General features: G+C 42.4%; 1 protein-coding gene across 13 annotated transcripts in view; it reads left to right on the forward strand.

Annotated features, from left to right (window-relative positions):
* SYBU (syntabulin) overlaps positions 1-16,673 on the forward strand; it is a 110,539-nt gene that overhangs the window by 65,370 nt on the left and 28,496 nt on the right. Inside the window, exon 1 of one of the 13 annotated variants that reach the window (XM_032858458.1) lies at positions 8,873-9,194. The exons of the other annotated variants lie outside the window; for them this stretch is intronic. Coding sequence (XP_032714349.1) covers positions 9,167-9,194 — 28 coding nt within the window. The 5' untranslated portion in view covers positions 8,873-9,166. Of the gene's footprint in view, positions 1-8,872; positions 9,195-16,673 lie in introns of those variants that run through there. 13 annotated transcript variants of the gene reach the window in all.

A 16,673-nucleotide genomic window follows, 5' to 3' on the forward strand; every position in this document is an offset into this window, starting at 1 on the left:
GACAGCAAAGGTAGGTTATGAGATTGAAAAAATAAAATGGTGCAGGAAAGAATGCCAGCTTCATGAGTTGCAAAGAAAAAGTGATTTCACTGTGCAGGTATAGTAGGGTTTGAATGCAACTTAAAATTATTTCATTTTGGTTTCCCACCCACCACTTTATTTTGAAAACAATTTACAGTGGTGACAATACAAGGGAACAGGGACATAGGAGACAGGTATGGTACATCAAGAACAAACCAAGATTAAATGGGAGTTAAGATTATCATTGCTCATCCTTGTTTCAATGATTGTAAGAGGAATAATCATATGTTAACATAAGACTTAAAACCCTATGTGTTGTGTGCAGAATTCACACTGAGCAAGTCCTTTATCCTATAGTAGGTACTCAACTAGCTAAGGACCAACCACTTGTCTTACTGAGAATGTTTAAGGCCCTCAGTCCTCCTGAAGAAAATGTAGACAAAAAAGAAAAAAAAAATGGAGGGAGGGGAGAAAGAAAGAAGAAAGAAGGAAGGAAGAATGGAAAAATGGAAGAAAACCAAAACAGTTCTTCATATTGTTGTTTTTTTAATTTTTTAAAAATATTTTATTTATTTATTTGACAGACAGAGATCACAAGTAGGCAGAGAGGCAGGCAGAGAGAGAGGGGAAGGGAAGCAGGCTCCCTGCTGAGCAGAGAGCCAGATGCGGGACTCGAACCCAGGACCCTGAGATCATGACCTGAGCCAAAGGCAGAGGCTTTAACCCACTGAGCCACCCAGGCACCCCTTCACGTTGTTTTAATTCATGGACCCTTTGAGAATCATGAAGGCCGTGAACCCATACTCTGGAAAAATACCTATATGCACAAAATATCACTTACTATTTCTGAGGTTCCTCGGACCTCCTTTATTAGCAATTATGGATCCTAACATAATGACCCTTGTCCAGAGGCAGAGCCTGAAACACCACTTTGGTCAAACACCAACTTTTGTCACCAGAATTCTGATTTCCTTGCTCATGAGCAGACATTATCACCTAAGCAGTCTTTACCTCATGGTGTTTTTATTTATTTGCCTTTAACCAAGGTCGAAGGGATCCCTAAAGCTTCTTTCTTAGTTGCCTAAAATTCCTAATGTCATCAATGAAAAAGTTGCTTGCGCTTTTGAGGGGACCCAATTCTGTACAGCAAGCTCTTTGTAGAAAAATCTGCACCGTGACCTATAGTTCTCTGAACTTGCGGCAGAATAAACCTGTCAGTCTCATAAATATGAGGAGAGGAAATGCTGGAAACGAGGCCCCTGGATGACTCCACAATTTGTAAAATGCAGAGACATCATCTGCTAAACCACAAGACAATGCTGCTCTCAGGTTAAAATGTTCTTCCTCCTCCCCAACCCCAAGTGACCATCTCCACCAGCCCAAACTGATCCTGTGCTCTCCATGTGCGCTCTACTTTTTAAAAATAAACCAACTCATTAGAACCAATACCAATTTATTAAAATAGCAAGCAATTAGTGTCGCTCCTATGGACGTTCTGGACCTCTTTAACGTTAAATCACCCAGGCCCATTTAATTTTAGGTCTGTTGTTCTAGATTCTGGAAAACTGCTCTTCACCTCAAAAAGGAGTTCCTGACATGCCCCTTCAGTCATTCAGATAGAACGAAGAATGCTCACTGAGATCTGGTGCGGGAGAAGGGAGATCTGTCACAGGATGCTGGGGAAAGCTTAGAGAGGTGGACCGAAAGAGCCTGCACCTTGCCAGCTGGGCACCATTCGCACGCAGCATGCCCCCCTTCCTTCCTCAGGCCGGGCTTGCTCAGGAACTTCTTGGAGGCAGTGAGCCTTCTGTCACTTTGGCTTCCATCACTTAGTGCCTAGGCAGGTTTAATTAAAAATGGCCACCAAAGCGCAAAAGAAAACATCCCCACGGTCCATCTGGATAATGGCTTTGCATGTCCATGGTTTCCTTTTATCTGCAAGTCAATTCAGCAAACACTCAACCCCAAATCTCCAGAGCCTGATACAGTGCCTGTCGGTGTCCAATAAATACTTAAATGAAAAATACAGTGTACACCCTGTGCAAGGAATTATGTTTGATGTGGGAAGAGCGTCAGAGGGACAGGGCAAAGAAGACTTCAGGGTCATCCCTGCGTTTAGGGAGCTTATAGCTGGAGGCAGAGTACCGTGTGATAAACCTGGCCTATAGCGCCCATGGGAAAGAAAGGAACGAAGGCATTCTGTCTGGGAGCTCTGAGGCGCTCCCAGGGACTCCTCTCAAGTTTGCTCTGCAGCCTTCCTGACCTTTCCACCCCAAATTGCAAGGCCTGATTGCATTACTGCTCCAGTACATTAAATGACATTCCAGGGGCTCCTATAATGCCGATCTACTACTTGTCTTAGTCCAAGGAAGAAAAAGAACTGCTGTCATTATTTTACGAAAAGAAATCCCAGGCTTGGTGGAGAGCTGGCGAAACAATTACATGATTTAAACAAATAATCAGAAGACAAGAAAGGGAGAAAAAAAACACCAGCTGATTGAGGAGATAGATAAAGAGCAAATGGTTAGGGTCACTATAATTTAAAAGAAATCCACTTTTAGAAACTGAAATGTTGAAATCTGCATTTGAAAGATGTCACTGGGTGCCATCAGCGTTCAAACTAAGGTAGTATTCCCTTGTCATCTGACACCCCCAGGGCTATGGAAATTGGAGACCTGACCAGATGAACTATAATAACGTCACAACAATAACAGAGGCCTGGTTGCTTTAAAAAGACTATTTCCCACATTCAGAAGCATCTGCTGGAAAACTCAGAAGAAGGCACCAACCAGGTTCCCTAAGCAGATAGAGGCTCTTTCTCCCACAGTGGATAGCTACAGATGTTCCTGGGCTTATCACAAGCCTTTCACTTCTAAGTTAGTCCTGGGAGATAAAAGAGAGCTAGACAACTTACCTGAGAGAAGCCATTCTTAAAATAACGTGAGCTACCTGGAGGGGAGTTGAGAGCCGAGACACGCACAGCTTTCCCGCCAGGTTACCCGGCTTGGATTGTCCTTGGGGGAAAAAAGTGTGTGTCAGGGTTGGGAGCACCGTGTCCAACCTACTGGGTTCAAGTCTTCATGCCACCACTTCATAACCAGGCATTCTTCAGCTGCTTGTTATCTTCCCGAAACCTCTTGTTCAGCATCTGTAAAATGGGTTGTTTCGAAGATTAAATAGACTAACGAATGGAAAGTGCCCATCGTTAGACCCGCCACAAAATAATTCCTCAGTAAATGTTCATAGTGGTCCTTTGTAGCTTCTAAAATGTACGTCACAAATTCCATGCACTTTCTTTATAAGAAAACCTTTTAAAAGTCTCCTACAGAGTCTGTGTTTATTTAAAAACAGCATTCCAGCTTGTCCTGGGCTCCTAGTTCACATAAAATGGGAGCAGTGTTTCCTCTAGGAGGACACTGACGACAGTATGAAATGACAGCTGATGCCTTGACAACAAGGCGATGGGAAAATATGAAAGAGCAGACGAAAGACTGGTTAAAAAGCTCGGTGGCCTCTTAAGGGTTTAAGTGCTTTGTAGCACTGTGCGAAGTAGTTAATGTTCTAGAAACACACTGAGTCATTGTGATGGTGGAGTCGGCAGAAAATGATGTGTCTGAGGGCAGAAAAATGCCTCAAGCATTTTAGAAATATTTTCATAGAGTGGAAAAAATTAAAATTTTAGTGCTAGAAGATTTTGGTTCTAAGGAAACTTTCAGCCTTCTTAGCAAGGTGTTGTTTTTCTAATAGCTTATGGTTCCAATCAAAGGTCTTGCAGCAGCAAAGTCCAGTCTCATATAAAGACTACGATCTATTTTAGATACTGAAAACCTTATGAAAGTATCTGGAAGGATATATTAGATGTAATTGTAGGGCTTTAATAACTGTCTGAAATTGGATTTAAAAATTATTGGCTGGAGGCGGCTGACTGGCTCACGCAGTAGAGCATGAGACTCTTGATCTCAGGGTTGTGAGTTCGAGCCCCATGTTGGGCATAGAGATTACTTACAAAAATAAAATCTTTTAAAAAAGTATTTTTTAGCTCCATTTATGGAGCACTGACTGTCCCCAGCAAAAGTCTAAGCATGTTACTCTTTAATCCTAACATCCATAGGAGAAAAGGATACTATTATCCCCTGTGTTGCAGATGGAGAAACTGAAGCCCAGAGAAGTTAAGTAACTTATCCAAGGTGGCACAGCTTGTAGGTAGATATTAAACAGGGCAGTCTTGCTACTAACTCTTAACCACTGCACTGGTTGTAAGGCCTGCCTTCAAAGGAATCATTTTAATTGCAATAAGGGAGCTTGACTATTGAGAAAGATTGTGTTGAATAAGATAGAAAGTATTTTTCTTTAATGTCTGTAAAGCCCTAAAAATTCTTATTAATTTTCATAAATTAGCTGATATAGTCTGTATGTAGATTATGCTGGCTGTTGCTGATAACAGATTCAATGAACCTCAGTGTAACTTCAATAAAGTCCACAGAACTGAACACATAAGACTGGGTGCAGATCAGTAAACTCTGAGGATATGAACATCAGAGGAATGTTCAGGTCTCCAGTGTTTTCCACTTCATCATCCTCTAGTCCTTTCCTACGTGTCAAGATGTTTATTGTGCTGCCCTGCATATCATGAATACTTTCCTAAGCACAGATCATTACACTTTGCCAACGCAGCAAGAGCTTTAGTGTTTATACTGAAATGAGTCTCTGAACCTTTCTTTCACCCTGAGAGAAAGAATGCTCACCCAGGCTACAGCAGAGAATGTTTCGTGGTGGACTCTTGTACGATCTATCACTTCTCCCCAGCAGAGACCAGACCAGTAAAATAAAGCTTAAGTGGGATGAGTGTTTATCTTTACGGCAGGGCTACGTATCTACTCCGAGCATTTCTCCCATCTGTGCTTTTGACGGTGCACCCATCAGTGTAATGGTGCCAAATGGTCCGTTAATGGTTTCCCCCTAAGAATTAGTGAATTATAATCCTCTTCTTCCCAAAGGTGACTGCCATCCAAATCGTGGGTCTGTAGGATTTATTTCATGTACAGTTCTAGCCACTGGTTTGGGGGCCTGCCAAATGCTTACTAAGTGCTCTAACGTGTTGAGAACGAAGCATTACTGGTCTCCCATACATGGTAGACGTTCCAGTAGACCACACACCCACCGTGGAACATAGTTACCCACTGCCAGCATAAGAGAAATAAACCTAGAAACTTATTCTGTACATAAACTTGGAAACTGAGTTATAAATCATGCAGATATATGCTTTAGATGGGACCTTTTTTTGTGCTAATTGGGGTGAGTTTATTGAAGAGACTGTCTGCATGCAAAGGGCATAATTAAGGGAATCCAACAAGGCATGGTCAAATGCTTGGCACCGGCAGGAGCTTGGAGACATTCCCACATCCCGAAGGGCTGAGGACAGGGTAGAGTTACCCGGAAGCCAGAGGGAGAGAACTCTGAGGCCACATGTGGAGCAGCTGTGCACTTTGGTAGAAGAATGAAGCCAAAGGATAGGAAAAGAGCCAGAGGAGTAAAGACCCTGCTCTCTCTGTCTTCTCTGCTGGTATGATTTGTTGTGTGATGTTTTGGTGTACGGCATGGTTACTGATAAAAAGTGTGCTGAACTACATAATATGTTCGTGTGGGTAATTCACTGCATTAACATTTTTTATCCCCTAAACTTTTATCTGATAGCCAAGGCTGCAACTCATGCTTAACCGAGGTAACCCTTCAGGAACCTGGCTTCAGTGAGCTTATACTTGGAGATGCAGGGACTAGAACGTTTATGGCATTGCAGAAAGTGATGTCTATGTCAGTCTAAGTAAAGGAAAGGAAGGATATCCTCACTTTATTACATATAAGGGGTTTCTGTTAAACCTAGGTTTGAATCCTGGCTGTACATTGACTAGCATTCATTCATTCAGTCAGTCAGTCATTCAACTAACAGTTATTAAGCATTTACTCTGTGCTGATGCTGTTGCTCTGGACATGAAGGATACAGGGAAGAAACAGACAAGATGCCTGTTCTCATGGAGTCTGCCTTTAACATGGGGAGATGGCTGATACACAGGCAGACAAACAAGAGGAGTTCAGATACTGACAAGCAAAGCCAGGAAATGCTATATAGACAGACAGTGACTGAGTGGGGATGAGGCAAGGGTGTGTCTGGGGTGATGACTTTTGAGCTGAGAACTTAGCCATATTCCTTCATGTTTAGGGGAGGGTTAAAGGGCGGGGTAGGGCGGTGAGTTAGGAAGGTAAAGAGCAGTAGCAGGTGTCTGTATTGTTAGAGTACTGGAAAGCCATTGGAGAGTTTTTAAGAAGAGAGACATAATTTAAGGTAAATACTCGAGATCCTTCTGGCTACTCTGTAGAGCTTGGATTACCAAGCAGTGCAACAGGAAGCAGGTCTACATTTAGATAGATTAGCCTAGGAAGGAGTTAGCGGATACAGAGAAAAGTATAGGGATACAGTGTATATGACTGAATATAATGTCCCCCCAGTTCCCTAATGAGAATAAAAAAGTTTTAGTTCATTTGTTAGCTCAAGTAAATCTTTAGAGATATGGATGAAATCGTATCTGATTTTTAAAAATTTGTTGTCTTAGTTAAATGTTCTTACTTATACTATATTATTAATTTAGAAACATTGATTTTTTTTTAAAGACTTATTTATTTGAGAGAAAGAGAGAGAGGGAGAGTGGTGGGATGAGGGGCAGAGGGAGAGGAGAGAATCCCAAGCAGACTCCCTCTGAGCACAGAGCCTGATGTGGGGCTCCATTCCAAGACCCCAAGATCGTGACCTGAGCCGAAATCAAGAGTCAGATGCTTACCTACTGAGACACCCAGGCGCCCCTAGAAACATTGATTTTTTTTTATTCATGGCTAATATAAAATCTTTTATTCAGTTGTTCTCCTCCCTAGAGCTACTCTGCAACTCCTCTGACTTTTCTGGAGCACATCATTTTTACCTTCACCTAATTCATTTGATATGAAACAATTTTGAATCAGAGTCTGGTGCTCTCGTTGGACATTTTTTTTTTAAGATTTTTATTTATTTATTTGAGAGAGATCACAAGTAGACAGAGAGGCAGGCAGAGAGAGAGAGAGAGAGAGAGAGAGAGAGGAAAACAGGCTCCCTGTTGAGCAGAGAGCCTGATGCGGGACTCAATCCCAGGACCCTGAGTCATGACCTGAACTGAAGGTAGCGGCTTAACCCACTGAGCCACCCAGGCTCCCCTCGTTGGACATTTTTTAAGCCTACAAGTATTGTGAGGGTATCTGTTAAGTTATTATTAAAAAAAAAAAAAGACTCTAATATACAGAGGTTAAAACCAGACAGAGGTTTATTTGTCTCTTACTAAACAAAACCTAGGGATTTGAGTGACCCAGGCTGAGAGGCAGCTATGTCAAGTCGGCTGTCATCCACCAGGCAGTGGGGAGGGGGAGAGGGACCAAGGGGCACTCAGTCATGTTAAGGTCAGGACACAGAAGTCATTTGCAATTATATCCCAGGACGTTTAGTCAAATAGGCACTTGTGACAGCGGAAGAAGGAAGAATGAAGGTAGACATTGGAGGATAACCTACAGGTTGTCATAGCACCTGAGGTACAGCATGGAGAGAGCTGATTTTTCTGTTTTCCTGTTCTTGAGTTCAGTTAGCAAAGGGGATGGGTTTTTCTGACCTGTACAATTTAACCACTGACTATGTTGCTATTTAAAGTGTTCTTTAAAGGCTGGAAGAGTCTGAGGAATTACAAAATCTTTTTTTTTTTTTTAATATCTTGGTCTCCTTCCTTTTAAACAATCCCATCAGTTGACCTCCAAAGGCACCCCAAACTATCACAGACTGAGGTCAATTCAGACTGATGTGTCTTTTTCAAATGGCACTTTTTGTTCAAAGAAGGTAATTATGAGCAAGAGCTCTGTAATCAGAGGCTTTGGAAAGACTCTAATATATGGGGTTTCTTCTTTTCTGAGAGGTAAATTGTGGGAGGAGGGTTACATCACCTTATATTTAGACACTGAATAGGGTGGACCAGGCCACTTGCAGAGCTGTGGGGGAAGGGAAGTTCGAGGGCAGAAGGGTTTCTTTTATAACATAAAAAAATATCTTTTCTTTTTCTTTGTAATATGGAAGAATAACTAATAGTTAGCTCTTGCAGGTTACTGTGAGAATCACAAAGTGTGTTGGTTATATAGCAGAGCAAATGCATACTGTACACATGAAGAGGTCAACACGCACGTCATGTATCTTTGCAAAAATCGTTGTACGATGTTTGCAGTGATGGTGTTTGCCTGGCATACACCATATGTTCCATAAAAGATCACTGGTGTCATTGCTATTAAATAAGAAGTGGGACAAGTTAACAGATAGCCCAGTATTAAGGCATTTGAATGTCCACTCACCATCTCCTCTGCATTGGTCTGGTTTTATCAAAGATACCTCTTTTGTAAGAATTGTTCTGATATAATGGAGGGCTTTGGTGGAAGCTTCATAAATGTGTCTACTCTAAGCAAACCCATTTGGAAGGACTATGGTGAGGGTTGTCCCAGAGAGTCCTGGATTCCCTTTTCTCCTTTCAGAACAACAGATCTCTCCCATTCCTCCCTCTTGGTCAGCACTGTGAGTTGCCTTGCATTTTGAAATAGCTGGAATTCATGGAGAACACCAGGCTTTTTTTTTTTCCAAAGCTTCACATGCTTGCCATTAAACTTCGGAATATGTGGGGATTTGAGGTAATTTCTTCCTTGCCCGTTGGGATATAGTCGTTATAGAAAGACTAAGTGTTTTGCTCCAATGTTGTCAGAGGATTAGCCCTGACTGTTGTGTAGGCATTTCCTTCTATGTGACAATTTGGTATTTCTTTAAATGCTTTGTGTCCATTCATGAGGGCGATGGTTTCATTTGAAATGCTGCAGTCACCGGGGAGAAGCTCCTCTGCTCTTCCCTGATAGGCCAGCCATCCCTCTGCCTCCTGTTGCTATGGTGCCCAGCAGAGTAACTTCCTTGCCCTGCTCTGTCTCCATGGATACCCCACTCTGAGACTGTACTCCACGGAGAGATGAGCCGCTCACACTGTATTTCTGCACAAGACATACCCCAGCCTGTGGCGGGAGGCTGTTTGCAGAGGCAGTGTTTGCCATGAAAGTCTACGGAGCTTACCCTCTAAGTAAGTAGTATTAGTCACAGTAAGTAAGTAATTATATCGAATCACAGAGGATAGGGGCTTTCTGTATGGATGCGTGTGTAAAGTTCGTTGTGGAGGGCTAAAAATGTAGACTGAAAACAAATTTTCCACTCTGCCTCTCAGATATTCCGAAGGCAGAGTCTATACCTAAACTTTTAAACACACACACGTCTATTGTTTTAAATACCCCTTGTCATCTGTGAGTCTGTTTGTGCAATTTGGAGCCAAAACGAGAAAAACGGATCGTGGACTTTGACATTCTAGAAGGCTCGTCTAACTCTGAGCATTGCACGCTGCATTTGTAAATGCAAAGCCTGGTCTTACTCAGTCGTGTGCTGTGGGAATAGATGAGCACAACCACAATTAATGCTAATTGGCCCCGCACATAGTTGCCATGGGCCTCTGTGTGGGCCGAGACGCGACGTATTTATTATCAAGAGAGCTTGCTCATGTGCTCGTGTCTGCCAGTTCATGGAAATTATTCAAAGCACATCTCTGACCAGTTTTAATTTAGTTTTCTCACATGGCATCTGGTAGAATTCTGAAACTCTTCATGTTCATGGAATTGGGATGGAGAAGGGTGTTCTTTTTTTTTATTATTACTATTAACTGATTTGATCTAACACTTCCTCTTTACTCTACATTCCAAGAACATACGGGCTGGGTTTGCAATGTTGTAAAACACATGAGTCATCTTAAAGTGATTTTCATCTGGTGGGCAAATGATTAATGCCTGTGGTGTTAAAATTAATTAGTAGAAACAAAGAAAGACAATACATATGGTGAACCTAACTGTAGTTCAATAGCTTTGAAATTGTGTAAAATTTAGGTTTTTAGACTACCCGTAGTAGATAACAGCGTCTAGCAGCTCTACACAAAAAGCACAACACGTGTTTTTTGGTATAAGAGAAATTCAGTTTCAATCACATACAAGAATGAGCACAGAATATTTTTCCTAGGTTGTAAATGTCTCTTATTTTCTGTACTTATGACTGACCATTCAGCAAAGGACAACTGTTAGTCATGCCTCAATTTCAACTGCCCCAAATGGTGAGAAGGTGCCACCCTTCCAGGATGTGAAATGGACTGTGTGTGACTAGTCTGCACCTGACTTTGTCCTTGAGGTCAGGCTCTGGGTCATTGCCTTAATATTTTTTTAAAAATATGATTTCCATCCTTTAAAGGAACAACAGACAAATAAGGGGGCATGAACTCTGTTGCAATCCTGGTTTTGGAGACATAGAAACAATGTTGATGACACTTTTCCCAATGTTTTTCAGCCAATTGGTAGCATAAAACCCCATTTTCCCATTTCAGTGTGCCTTCGATAAATTCTCCTGCCCATCTCTGCAGACCAGCGTGATGTAGGATTTTTTTCCAGCTCAGAATGTGTGAATCTCCTCTCTATAACTGTTTCCTCATCTGTAGAGTGGGATAATCATAGTACCTATGACATAAAGCTGTTTTGAAAATTCAGTGACGTAATCGATGGCACATGACCTACCATCATTGTATTACGTTCCTATGAGCATCAGCGTCACCATTTTTGTAATCTCTGTGGTTAAGGAAGGCAATAGCTCAGAGCTTGCACAGTTCTGTAGTTTGATTCCATTCCGGCTATCAAATTTTCTGTCCAATACTTACTACTAAGAACCTAACTGTGTGCTTGGTATTCTGATGGGAATTATGGCATTCAGTGTACATAATTATGTGCCTCACAAAATGTGAGACGTATATAATAGTTTTCTCTTTTCCAATGTGTGTCTTGCTCTTTTTGTTAAATGACTATGCGTACATATAATGAAATGTTTGCCTATTCATTTTGCTGCTACTAATGGATGTGTAGCTTTCCACGATGGATATGTAAGATAAAAGGAATTAAATATCAGCATAAGTTGTTAGTATTTATAATAAGTTAAAAATGTGAAAGTTAAAAATCTGGGTTTAAGTTTAAGCTCACCTCCTTTACTGAAAGGATTTCCTTTCAGAGGGCCGTAAATGACATACTTTGAAGAGAGACCAGTTTCATTAAGTTGAAAGTTTGGGGAGTGATGGGAGAGGAAAAGACGGGAAATGATTGATTAATCTGTATAAAAATAGACCCCATGCTGGGATTTTTCCTTTTGCACTAATCCTGTGTGACATCTAAGCCAAAAAAAAAAGTAAAAAGCCAATGCCCTATGCACAGAGCCTGCTGGTGCTGATTTTAAAAACGCACAAGGAATTGACCCAAATTACATTTTGCAACTTAATTTTTATTTTTATGTCATTTTCATTTTCCATTTCTTCTTTCTGGCATATCCTCTCTTTCCATCTGTTGGCCCTGGAAAGAACGTGGCATGTGAAACAAGGACTATACCAATTCACTTGAATGGAAAAAAGGGGAAGACATTTTTATGATGTGATTTAAAACGAGCTCTCTGGAGTTGGGGAACTTGGGAATCCACGTATGTGCAAATAGGTAGCTAAATATATGATGCTAAACATGATTTCATATGCAATGTCACTCAGATAATGTAGCTAGAATAAGCTTTCTGTTGTCAGGCTTCAAGGCAAACAGTAAATCCTTAGCAACCTCCCCACCAACACGGTGACCTTCTCTCTGTACTGTGCTGGTCTGTGACCAAAATAATGCCCCACTTTCTTTTCCATTGTTGTGGGTCATACAGTCACATGCTCGGATGGTGCAGTTGGTTGAATGCTCGGTCAGCTCTTGGGGCTGCAGGCATGAGTCGTGGCTCCCATCCTTTTGCTGACATCTGAGGAGCATTTGGAGCTCTCGGTTCTGTTTGCCGGGTCCTTTTTCAGCAGTCAGAGTTTAGCAGTTTCAGAGGGAGGGATGCCTCCTTGTCTTGTAGGGCAGCAGCACTATTCAGGGAAACTGGATCTTCCTGAGGGTTTGGCTTCTTGCGCTCACCCCTGTGGCTGAGATAGGCAGGCTCCGCGAGCCGCTGCCAGGAAGATCTGATTTCTGCCGAGACTGTGGGCAGGCCTGACGGTTCTTGAGAGATGGAGGCTGGGCCTGACCCTGATACAGCCTGACATCCAATGCTTTCCCCCGCAGTTAACGGAAGAAGGGAAGGATCCAGGCCACAGGCTGAGAAGCTCTAGGGCGTACGGAGCCGTGGGTTAGGATCTGTCAGCGTCATACCCTGCCAAGCCTCGCTTACCAGGGATAGTAGAGCAGTTTTGTCTGTATAAAGCTGGGGCATTCTTGAATTTTGGATGGGAGTCTCCAACTTCACATTTCCACCCTACCCTTCTCTCTTCGATCTCAGCCACCGCTTAACAGAACTGAACCAGGAATACTACTCCTTTGTTTTTTCAACAAGTAGTCACTGCTAAGCCAGGAAGTGAGCCCGGTACTGGGATGTAACAGTAAACACGGGGGCCCCTGTAACAAGTGCAACATGTTTCTGAGGGTAGTACAGCATCCCACCAGTGCACAGAGGAGGACTGTGGAGCCCAGAATTTGGGAATCTGGAAGGCATCCCAGGGGAAGTAATGTCGTACTGACACTTACAAAGGGGTAAACCAGGCTCTTAAATGCAAAGACAGTTTGGTATCGGAATTTCACAGGCCATGGTTGTCAATTTAAATACTGTGTACTCCCTTAGTGTTCTTTTATATTTCTATTGTTATGGTTACCATGTTGTATTTAATCATTATTTTTTAAATGGCTCTTTTTTCTGCTGGGGTATGAGCCTTTGTAGAATATGAACAATGTTTGCTTTCTTTCTTTATCATTTTATTATCTTTTATTTTAAATTCATTATAGCTGCTTCCCTATTTCTTTTTAATATTACGTATACAATGTGACACATAAAAAGAATATATATACAATACACATGTAAGCCAGTCACTGTAATAATAACTATATAATAATAAGAATAATAATTTGTGACCCACCTTCCACTTTTAGGATTGCCACCCCCAAAGCTGTCTGCATGATCTCCCAGACCCCATTCTCTGCCTCTCCCAGAGATGACCGCTATAGTGAAATGCGTGTTTTATCATTTCCTTGCACTTTAAGGACAATCTTACTTACCATCTTAATTATGTGTCCCTAAAAATATGTCGGAGACACAAGGGTAAATTTAAAAATCCTGGAGCCATGTTTTCTTTGCTTTTGTGTTCTCCATAATTAGCAGAGTGCCTAGAACTTAGCCCTCCCTAGATGTGTGTGAATGAATGGGTATGCTCCAGAGCCCGGAGAATATTTGTGTGGTGCAGCATGTCAGGGAGATACTGGAATTCAACTTCGGTGAGCTTGTTCCTTTTGAGCCTTGTTAGTTTTGCCTCTATGGGGTGCTTATAGATACAGACTGCAGAAATTAATTACATACTATTTTAATTGTTTGGGGATGTTTTCAAAGTACCATCTCCTCCTTACCATTTTCTCCGTTTTACCACCCAGCAGTTATTCTCCAGTGGTCCCGAAGGGAATGGCCTCAGTATTTTTGTGATGGTCTGCTTTGCTTTTCCATTCCATTTTGGTTTTTCCAAGAACATTGCGGGGCAAGGAGGAGGAAGGGGATGGAGAGAAGAGAGAACACTGAGTACACTTGAATTTAAAAGTTAACTTGTGGAGGGCCGGGGGTGGGGCAGAACGGCAGGGCAAGCAAAATGTTGGCCTGGGAATGCGTGTTCTGTGCCAGATGTCACATCAAGTTGAGATCCTGGGGAAGGTTTCATTAAACAAGTCCATGGAAATTCAGAGCATAATTTGTGTGCAGAGCATAATCTAATTGTGAGTGTGCTTCATTCTTTTTAAGTGCTAAAAAAAAACCACACACAAGAATCAGTGCAGAACTTTCTCAGGGGGGACGTTCAAAAGCATTCTGTTCAGAAGCTTGAGAGTTCAGATCGTTTTTAACTGATAAACAGTGGTGTGAGGTGAAAAGCTGCAGCTTGCGGCTGGAAGCTGAGCTGGTTTGCAGAATACCTTGTCTCTCTCCCCAGTCTGCACCCAGCTCCCAAAGGTCACAGTGGAAGCACCAGCTCCCTAGATGAAGTGCCCTCCCTGGACAGGTTCTCTGCTCAGCGGGGCCTTGGACAGCCGTCTCTGGGCAGAGCATGGGAGCTGCCCACCTGCCCTGCACCTGCTCTCCTCCAAGTCAGTCCTCTGATCCAGAATTCTCTCTGTTGTGCTGCCAGGATTTCTCCTGGAAACATTTCCATGTGCCTTTATTATTTCCTCTCCCCGAGTCTCACTGTAGTTCCTTGAACACATGTCTGAATTAAAACAAACCCCTCTAGGCTTTCCATTTTTCCATTTGCTTTTGTTTCACCACTGTGCAGATGCCAGAAATGGCCAGAATTTACCCAATTTATTTGTTATAGTTTATTGACATCCGTGCTTGCAAATAAAAGATATTTGCATTAAAGATTACACAGTGCTGGATTAAAATCTAGCATTGATCTTGGAGCATCTCAGTCCATTCTGATTAGATTGTTTAATTTTTCACATGGTCCTCAGGCACCAGGAGAGATATTTTTTCTTTTCATTTGACCGAGATAGTTCCTGTTTGGTTTGTTTTTCCACACTGTGCAGAAAACATACATATCTTCATTCAGTTGTTCTTTTATGTCCATACACTGCAGTCAAGCACGTAGCACGGGATGGTGTTACCACTTCACTTACTTTTTGCTTTTCCTGTTTTAAATTCTTTCATATTCACCTGTAGTTTTAAATGATTTTGACCCAATGCAGTTAATTTTCTTTACCTAAGAACTAGGTTCAAAACTAGAAAGTGTTTCCGCTGCCGGGGCTCTCTCCCTTTTACCATATGACCCACCTCCTACCTGTAATAGCCACCTGCCCTGCCTTCCAGCTGCCCATCTCTTCTCCAGACACAGCTGCCACAAAGGCTGCATAAAATATCATGTTCATATCAGCACCCCATTCCACACTCCTCATGGCTCTCTCTTGCTTTCAGAGTCAGTGCCCTTAGCAGAGCGTGCCCATTCTTCCACTCTCCACATGCAGTTCACCTTTGTGGCTCCTTTATCTCCTCTGATCACTGTGCTCCAGCCAAACAAGGGATTCTGTATATTCTGAATAATTCTCGTGTTTTCCTTCCTCCGTGTTTCCATACGCACCATCCCTTTCACCTGAGATCTGCTCCTTCTACTCCCTCTGACACTTTTTCATATTCTACCCAGTGTTCAAGACGTCTTAAGTGGCTTCTTATCTGTGACATATCCCCTCCCCGCTTCCCCTCAACCTAGCTGGGAGTAGTTCTTCCTCTGTGTTCCCTCAGGACCCCTCTGTCTTGCACTCATCATGTCTTCTCATATCGTAGTTGTTGGTCTGCATATCTCATCTCCTCCTGAAAGGATCTGTGAGCAGTAGGCTTCTCCTTCTTCAGACCCTCTTCCCCAGCCCCACCCCCAGGGCCTTTGCATGTGCAAGGCTTATTGCATATTCAAAATGGACTAAATTGAATGTTACCATCTTCGTTTCCAGTTCTTAGATCTTTGGGAATTCTGATCACAAGGTACCAAGCTGAGAGGATACGAAAAAGAAAGCAGACTCTGGAGTCAGACAAGCCCACTCTGCTGTTCACTAGCTCCAGGCTGGGGGCAAATCTCATCATGCTCAAGACAGTTTCCTTGTCAACACCCTGTGTGTTCTGAGAGGAAGAATTCAACGAAATAGCAGACGTAGAGTTTTAGCACATTCTGCTTTTGGCAAATAGCTGCTCATAACATTAGTATCTGACTCTGTCCTTTGTTGTGTTAGTTATCCCTTCAAGGCCTGTGGAATCCGTAGTCTGCTGTTCATGTTTTCATTCGTGTCAGTAATAAAGCATGTTAAATAGGTTAAGGACAAGGACAGAGTCAGGTGACACATTACTGGACATTTCCCTCGAGGTTGACAGGCAATCCATTAGTCAACATCCTGTGGGTACTGGACTGTGCCATCATCCCGTGAGTATGTCAGCCTTGGTCCTAAGACTCTCCTTATGGTGTGACGACATGACTACCGAATTCCACATCTGTGATTTACGCGGCAGCCTGCAACCCTAACTCGGTCGGAAGAGGAAGGGAGAATTGTCTTCCGTACCTGGTTCTTCATGAGCTCTTGCTGGCTCCTACTTGCCTCTACAGTTTTACGGCAGATCCACCCCAAACTTGGCAGTTAGTGATTTTCAGAATTTGTCTTTTTCTCTGCTTTGAATCACATGTATACTTTTTGTCCATCTCCAACCTGCTACTTCTCTTCCTTTGTAATTTCTCAGAAATTAGTGGGGTTATTTCCATAGTCAAATCTACAAGTTTTTTTCAGTACCTTTTTCCTCCTCATTCACTAAATATTCTTCTGAATCTCCTATTTGTCAGGCACTGTGCTTGGCCTTGAGGAGACAAGGATGAATAAGATAAAGGCCTTTCCAGGTTGCATGATTTTTGCTTACCAAGTTTTAGGCCGAAACCTTGAGTTTTGTTTTGTTTTGTTTT

The sequence above is a fragment of the Lontra canadensis genome, unplaced genomic scaffold, assembly GCF_010015895.1.
Source record: "Lontra canadensis isolate GAN:19392208 unplaced genomic scaffold, GSC_riverotter_1.0 scaffold15, whole genome shotgun sequence".
NCBI lineage: Eukaryota > Metazoa > Chordata > Mammalia > Carnivora > Mustelidae > Lontra > Lontra canadensis.